The 8055-nt window shown below is 37.3% G+C and overlaps 1 protein-coding gene across 3 annotated transcripts; it reads left to right on the top strand.

The window, feature by feature from the left end:
* The first annotated feature begins 338 nt into the window (after nt 1-338).
* Nucleotides 339-7937, top strand: LOC108832834 (myosin-16). Of its 3 annotated transcripts, XM_057009335.1 has the most exons (26): nt 343-676; nt 784-930; nt 1348-1491; nt 1610-1755; nt 1851-2007; nt 2291-2349; nt 2467-2626; nt 2692-2841; nt 2924-3060; nt 3138-3284; nt 3378-3479; nt 3640-3697; nt 3779-3880; nt 4168-4205; nt 4306-4432; nt 4527-4694; nt 4801-4932; nt 5009-5118; nt 5226-5286; nt 5369-5546; nt 5637-5842; nt 5931-6050; nt 6167-6829; nt 6921-7060; nt 7146-7387; nt 7600-7937. In XM_057009335.1, the coding sequence occupies exons 2-26, from the start codon at nt 805-807 to the stop codon at nt 7650-7652; spliced, it is 3726 nt and encodes a 1241-aa protein (XP_056865315.1). In that variant the 5' UTR covers nt 343-676; nt 784-804; the 3' UTR covers nt 7653-7937. The 3 variants fall into 3 exon arrangements, with proteins under 3 accessions (XP_056865316.1, XP_056865315.1, XP_056865317.1); XM_057009336.1 differs by lacking the exon at nt 7600-7937 and having other exon boundaries at nt 339-676; nt 7136-7381; XM_057009337.1 differs by lacking the exons at nt 343-676; nt 784-930 and having other exon boundaries at nt 1353-1491; nt 1620-1755.
* Nucleotides 7938-8055: the final 118 nt, after the last annotated feature.

The following is an 8055-nucleotide window of genomic DNA, read 5'->3' as shown; positions in this document are numbered from 1 at the left end:
AACTATCTAAAAATAATTTAAAATAACAAATAAAACAAACTATAAAAAAATTCGAATAACATAAAATATATAAATTACCTTAATATATATATATATATAAATATTAACATAATTAACTAATTCAGATATTTTCTGATGTTAGTTCGGATTTAGATTCGGTTCAATTTATAACCAAATCTCAAATACTAAAATTATAAGTCATGTATCACAGTTCAGTTTCAGTTTTTTTCGGTTCATTGGACTAAGCGGTAAAAACCCCCACGCCTAACCTATTCGGTTTTTTGCTCATTATGCGGTTTCAGTTTGGGTTATTTGGGTTTGGTGGTACGGTTCGTTTCTTCAATTTCAGGTAAATGAGCCAAGGCCGTAGTAGCCAGGCAGGATGCTGGTGTATTACTGTGTGTTAGCAATCGAATGTCTCGTCCGCTAAAAATGGGAGGGAAAGTGAGTGAGTGAGAGAGAGGCAAAAGAGAATGGCGTCCACAGGAATGGCGAAATCAAAGGGGGAGTTTCTGCGTCATCAGAGAGAGAAAGAAAATATGGAGCCTTTGCGTTTCGATTCAGAAGAAGAAGAAGAAGCGACCACGTCCATGAAACTCGAGCCTCACCGGGTTTGGTGTTGTTATACGGAAATCCATCCAATTTTTCTTCTGAGATTCATTCCTCTTCTCTAACGGTACGATCGGAATTTCTCAAGGTTTTTTCTTATTGAACCTTTTAGTCTTGGATTTTACATAGTTTGATTGTTTGTTGTTGATATCTCTTTTTTTTTTTGAATGGTAGCTTAGGAAGAATTGTTAGGGAATGGGTGAGAACATATTGGTGGATTCTCATGTTTGGGTGGAAGACCCAGAGACTGCTTGGACTCATGGGGTTGTAGTTAATATCAAGGGAGACGAAGCAGATGTTAAAACCAATGATGATAGAGAGGTAAAAATTAAACTTCTTCTTTTCTTTCTTTCTTTCTCCATTGCTCTCTCTTGCAGCTCATATTGCTTCCACTTGTTGATAATTCATCACTTGGTGGTCTTCAAGGAAAAACCTTTAAATGGGGTTCATAGGATTATATATAGAGAATATTTATTTTCTTTTCTGGAGATATAGTTACAGACATGGATATGTAATGCACATTGAAAATCTTAACTATTTCTTTTTGAATACATCCTTTAACAAAGGTTTCTCTTCTTTTTTTTGACAAAGTTTGTTCATAGTCTTGGTTTCGCTTTTAGTCATTTGGAACAACTGAATGGAGCTTTCATACAGAGTTTCTATGCTTTACTTCATTTTCTAATGCCGTTTCTGGATTCTACTTGTGCTATTTTGCTGACGTTTCCTTTCACTGGTTAGGTTATTGCTAAACTATCAAAACTCTATCCAAAAGACGATGAAGCTCCTTCAGAGGGAGTAGAGGACATGACAAGATTATCTTATCTCCATGAGCCTGCAGTTCTCAACAACTTGGCTACCAGATATGAGCTGAATGAAATTTATGTAAGATTACTTCTTTTCTTGTTGCCTTCCAATTTTTTTCATCATGGTCATTTGGTAAAAACCTAGTAGTTAATGCAGTAATAGACGAGTCTGTTATAATTTTTTGACATCATGACAGACTTATACAGGAAACATTCTTATTGCTGTCAATCCCTTTCAAGGACTCCCTCATCTCTATGATGCTGAGGTTATGGAGAAGTACAAGGAAGCCTCCTTCAAAGAATTGAGTCCTCATGTTTTTGCAATTGGTGGCATTGCATATAGGTTGGTTATGAGCTCTCTACTGTTCGTTCTATTGATGTTTTCTTTTAAAAATGGTACAAGTGTTTTATTTATTAGTTTGAGAAATTTTGCAACAGGGAAATGATCAATGAGGATAGGAATAAATGTATATTGGTCAGTGGTGAAAGTGGGTCTGGAAAGACAGAGACGACTAAGATGCTCATGCGTTACCTTGCATTCTTTGGAGGGCATACTGCAGGTGAAGGAAGGACTGTTGAAAACCAAGTTTTAGAAGTAAGTTGTGATGGATTTATTAATAGTTACAGTCCCCTACACTCGGAGGATGAGGTTCTAACTTTGCTGCCTGCATAGTAGAAATTTCAAGGCTATGTCCAAGTCTCTTTCCTTTATCTGCTTTGAAAAAAATACATTTTTATTTGTTAGGCTTTTTTGAGTATACAGTATTAAGATAAATCCCTGCATTGACATCCTTTGATTGGACCTTCCTAATTATGTGATACCACTTGGGTCTCTTGTTTTGGATCTAACTCTTAATGCCAATTGGGACATGTTACAGTCAAATCCAGTTCTCGAGGCATTTGGAAATGCGAAGACTGTGAAGAACAACAATTCCAGGTAAAGTTACTGCTTCCATTTTTTTTTGAATTGAAGTTACTGCTTCCATTTACTTGTGCATTGCTCCTGATTCTTCTATCTGCCGTTAGTGGATACTAATGCTTTTTCTTATTGCAGTCGTTTTGGGAAATTTGTGGAGATTCAGTTTGATGACGTGGGTCGGATATCTGGGGCAGCCATCAGAACCTACCTTTTGGAGAGGTCTCGTGTTTGCCAAGTGTCAGATCCTGAACGCAATTACCACTGCTTTTACCTCCTGTGTGCTGCTCCTCCAGAGGTAGGTTGTCCTCACTTATACTCGGATGAATCTTCCTAGTGATAAATGATAATCAAATTTTGCAGGATGTTGAGAGATTTAAATTGGGCGACCCCAAGTCATTTCGGTATCTTAACCAATCTAGCTGCTACGAACTTGATGGTGTAAACGATGCAGAGGAGTATCTTGCTACTAGAAAAGCTATGGATGTAGTTGGAATAAGTGAAACAGAACAGGTTTGCAATTTCTTCTTTGCAATTTGTCTATCACCTGTGGATTGCTGTATAGGAAATGACTTATCTTCTTTTGTCTCCTCAGGATGCAATTTTCAGAGTTGTGGCTGCCATTCTCCATCTTGGAAATATTGAATTTTGCAAGGGAGAAGATGCTGATTCATCATCTCTAAAAGATGAACAGTCAAATTTTCATCTCCAAATGACATCAGAATTGCTCATGTGTTATATCCCTCTTCTACTTTTCCAACTAAAAGTGTGATTCTTGTAATGCATTTAATTACAACTTGTTATATTAGGTGTGATCCTCATTCCTTAGAAGATGCTTTGTGCAAGCGTATGATGGTCACCCCAGAAGAAGTTATCAAAAGAAGTCTTGATCCTCTTGGTGCCGCTGTTAGTAGGGATGGTTTAGCAAAGACAATATATTCTAGACTCTTTGATTGGTAAAATTTCTATATCAGTATCTAATTATCTATATTTTTCACATGCCACTGCGGGTGACATCTGCTAAGTCAGTACTCTTTATTATTTTTCAGGTTGGTAAACAAAATAAACATCTCTATCGGGCAAGATTCTCAGTCTAGGCGCTTGATCGGAGTCCTTGACATTTATGGTTTTGAGAGCTTTAAAACCAATAGGTGATGGCTGAGAGTATACATTGCTGAGAGATGATTTAATCATTAATTTTGATTAGAAAATGGTGTCTTTGTATAAGTTTCCAGGACTAATGTGATATCTATAACATCACCTAATCTAACATACTTCAGTTGTTCACTGACTTTCATATTTTCTGTGCAGTTTTGAACAGTTCTGTATTAACTACACGAATGAAAAGCTGCAACAACATTTCAACCAGGTATGAGGTCAGTCACAGGTTATGGCTGCTGATTTGGCTCAACATTATGTTAATTAATCTGAACTCTTTTATATTGTTTAGCATGTATTCAAAATGGAACAAAGTGAATATGAAAAAGAAGAAATAGATTGGAGCTATGTGGAGTTCGTTGATAACAAAGATGTCGTGGATCTGATTGAAAAGGTTTGTTATATCCATTTATCTGTTTCTCTCCCTGTATAAATACAAATTCATGACTTGACAGTAGAAATCACTTTTGGAGATCATTCTGGCTTACATTATGCTCAAGGTTCATGAAAGCATGCAAGAGTTCCATCTATTTTCATATATGCTCAAGTGTTCTAAATCACTATGCATTGTTTTAGACTTGAAAACACATGCAGCTGAAACTTTTTTTATGGAACGGCTGTTATTTCCATTACCTTATGCTGCATTTTATTTTCTAAAACTCTGAGCTCAATATTTTACAGAAGCCCGGTGGTATCATTGCTCTTCTAGATGAAACATGGTATAATATAATTTTCTCTACCTGTAGCTGTAGTTTAGTGTTTTCCTCTCAAACCACTAAAATTATGTGTTATAACTTAAAATGTTTATTACTTCTGCAGCATGCTACCCAAATCAACTCCTGAAACATTTTCTGAGAAGCTGTATCAAACATTCAAGAATCATAAGCGCTTCATTAAACCAAAACTGACTCGATCAGATTTTACTTTAGTTCATTATGCAGGGGAGGTAAGCTGGATTTCACACCCTGCTGTTTTGAGAATGAAAACTAGATCTATAACGATCTTGGATGTGAAATTCCCATGTTATTTTTGTTTTTCAGGTTCAGTACCAGTCCGATCAGTTTTTAGACAAAAACAAAGACTATGTTGTTGCCGAGCATCAGGATTTGTTAAATGCTTCCAAATGTTCTTTTGTGTCAGGACTTTTTCCTCCTCTTCCTAAAGCGAGTAGCAAGTCTAAGTTTTCCTCCATTGGCGCTCGTTTCAAGGTGAAGTTCCTGCAATTCCATTTGAGACTTTTAAACAAATAAGGTTGAACTTTTGATGTCACACTCATCATCTGTATGGGCTTACATGTTCAAGTAATTGGTGCAGCTACAATTGCAACAGCTGATGGAGACGCTGAATTTAACGGAACCGCACTACATCAGATGTGTTAAGCCAAACAATTTGTTGCAGCCAACAGTGTTTGACAATGCCAATGTCTTGCATCAGTTACGCTCTGGGGTCAGTGTTTCATTTGAATTGTTCATATTAACATGTTTTGAGGTCTTGAGGTGTTTTATAATTTTTTTCTATGCAGGGTGTTCTTGAGGCCATCAGAGTGAAATGCGCTGGATATCCAACAAATAGGACTTTCATCGAATTCTTAAAACGGTTTATGATTCTTGCACCGGAGATTCTGAAAGGAGAGTATGTATCAGTTCTACCCATCAAGCTTGAGCATGCGTCTGCTCTTGTCTGCCTTATTGCTCCTGGAGTTTGTTATCTCAGTTTCCTTTACATTACACTGTAAGCAGGTATGAAGCAGATGTTGCATGCAAGTGGATTTTGGACAAAAAGGGGCTCACAGGTTTCCAAGTAAGGTTCCTAGGAAGTCCACTTAATATAAAGAGGAATCCCATTTCCATTGATGCGTGTTGATATGATATCTAATTTGCAGATTGGAAAAAGTAAAGTTTTCCTGAGAGCTGGTCAGATGGCTGAGCTAGATGCACACAGAACGAAAGTCCTCGGTGAAGCAGCGAAGATGATTCAAGGGCAAGTTAGAACCCGTCTCACAAGAGAACGATATGTGCTCTTGCGGAGGGCTTCAGTTAATATACAAGCTAATTGGAGAGGTGACTGCTGTAGCTTTTCTTTTGGCGTGTTATGGTTTCACTGACATGTCAGGAAGGGCTGATAAAGTCTCTCTTTTCATATTTTCTTAGCAAACCTTGCACGAAAGATATCAAGGTACATGAGAAGGGAGGAAGCTGCCATTAAAATTCAGAAAAACTTACGTAGACAGATTGCAATTAAAGATTATGGGAATACCAAATCTTCGGCAGTCACGTTGCAAAGTGGAGTCCGGACAATGGTTGCACGCCATGAGTTCCATTATAAATTGAAGTCTAAGGCAGCGACTGTGATCCAGGTCCTTTTCTCATTACTCTTTTTCCATACTTATGGAATCATTCAATCTCCAAAGATAGAAAAGACTAATAACTCTTAGACACTTGCAGGCTTACTGGCGTGGTTACAGTGCTGTATCTGACTACAAGAAACTGAAAAAAGCTTCTCTTGTTTATCAAAGTAAACTCAGAGGAAGAATTGCTAGAAAACAGTTGGGACAGTCAAATCAGGTATTCCAAATCAGTCCCTGCAAGCTTATTTGAGTATTCAGAGATAAGTAGAACATGTCTCTCCTCATTAGAGGAAAATGTATTTGGCTTCAATTGATATAAAATCATGGGTGTAGGCTGAGGAAAAGAAAGAGACAGAACATGAAAGAGATGTGGAACTTTCCAATCCAGCAAAAGAGGCAGTTGATAAGTCCTTTGAAAAGCATTCAGATGAAAGTGATGATGAAGAGATGAGACATGAAAGAGAGACAAAACATTCCATCCAAGCAGATGATGGCATTGAAAAGTCTTTTGTAAAGCATGCAGAGCATAGCGATGAGGAAGAAATAGGACAGACAAAACATTCCATCCAAGCAGACGATGCAATTGAAAAGTCCTTTGTAAAGCATTCAGATGAAAGTGATGATGAAGAGATAGGACATGAACGAGAGAAAAAACATACCAACCAAGGAGATGATGGAATTGAAAAGTCCTTTGTAATGCATTCAGAGCATAGTAGTGATGAAGAGAAAGGACATGAACAACAGACAACACATACCATCCAAGGAGATGATGGAGTTGAAAAGTCCTTTGTAATGCATTCAGACCACAGTAGTGATGAAGAGAAAGGACATGAACGACAGAAAGAGCATACCATCCAAGCAGATGATGGAATTGAAAAGTCATTGATTCTGGATTCAAAGAACCCTTTCAGCAATTTTTCTGATGTAAGCCATATAACAAACCCTTTCCGTGATACAGAAGTTGAGTCCCTTACTGCCGAAGTTGAGATGTTGAAGGTAATGTTTCTATGTCCTCCAACATTTTGAACAGCTTCTAGACATGGCATGCCATTTATCTCCAGATGTTGAAAATTTTATTACTCTTCAGGCCTTGTTGGTAGTTGAGAAACAGAGAGCTGACATTTCCGAAAGAAAGTGTGATGAAGCACGAGAACTTGGTGAGAGAAGACGCAAAAGATTAGAAGAAACAGAAAGAAGAGTTTACCAACTACAAGACTCCTTGAACAGGTATTACTAGATGGTGTATCAGTAAATAAACACAAAAGTGTAGTACACTTCCTGATGCTACTAAGTCCTGTTTAGTGTATTTCAGGTTGTTATATTCTATGTCGGACCAGTTCTCTCAACTGAAGTCCATCCTGAGATCTCCTTCTATGTCTTCAACGTTGGCTTCGGTGCCCGTTGTACGTGATGATCTTGCTGACAGCTCTGAGAACTCTGAAGCTTCATCGACTGAATCTGATTTCACATTTCCAGCTCCCTCTTCTTCTTCTGCAGATAATCCAAATCAGCTGCAAGTCATTGTTCAAGATCTATCAACCACAGAGGCCAAAGGTCAGTGGTAATAGCACTAAAATCCCATATCTCATTTAAATGAAATAGGTACATTACAGAGTACAAAACAAATTGAATTGTGTTTTCAAGTCAAAAACTTGGCTACTTAATTCACCTTAAGCCCTTAATATATATAATAAACACTTTGCAGAAGGTGTACATTGTTAATGGAATTATCCTTTCTTCTCATCTTCTGGCAATAAATATTGCAGGAACAGAGAACTCTGACAGTAAGAAGAAAGGGGGCTTTGAAGATTACTTTTGATGATGAAACGTCATTTTTGATCTCTTCACCAGATATTTTGGAGTGCTGCTAATCTCTTTACTCCAAAGGGCAATTTGTTTTGGTGTTTACAATTAGTTCAAACTCCAGTTATAGTTTTCTTTTCTTGATTAGATGCTGAAATAACGGTTAAAGGGTCGTCAAGATATGTTAGGTTCTACTTTTTTCTTTTTTGGAACTCTGTTAGGTTCTACTTGTATGTGTTTAATGCTACAAAAACAATATTGTTTGTTTCTTCAGCTAATACAATTCCTACTTGATATTGGATATTTGGATCATTCTTTATTTCGTTTCCTCACGACAATCTTTAAAATACATAGGAACAACAAGTTCAACAAGCACCAGTGGTCTAGTGGTAGAATAGTACCCTGCCACGGTACAGACC

Source organism: Raphanus sativus, chromosome 4 (assembly GCF_000801105.2).
Source record: "Raphanus sativus cultivar WK10039 chromosome 4, ASM80110v3, whole genome shotgun sequence".
NCBI lineage: Eukaryota > Viridiplantae > Streptophyta > Magnoliopsida > Brassicales > Brassicaceae > Raphanus > Raphanus sativus.
The sequence above is the reverse complement of the archived record's forward strand: the minus strand, read 5'-3'. Positions and strand labels throughout refer to the sequence as shown.

Excerpts from the sequence above, each read along its gene's own strand:
- LOC108832834 (XM_057009335.1), top strand. The coding sequence starts at position 805 with ATGGGTGAGAACATATTGGTGGATTCTCATGTTTGGGTGGAAGACCCA. Across the intron at positions 4,206-4,305 it reads GCTCTTCTAGATGAAACATG|CATGCTACCCAAATCAACTC; the intron begins GTATAATATAAT and ends TTACTTCTGCAG. Across the intron at positions 7,061-7,145 it reads CTACAAGACTCCTTGAACAG|GTTGTTATATTCTATGTCGG; the intron begins GTATTACTAGAT and ends AGTGTATTTCAG.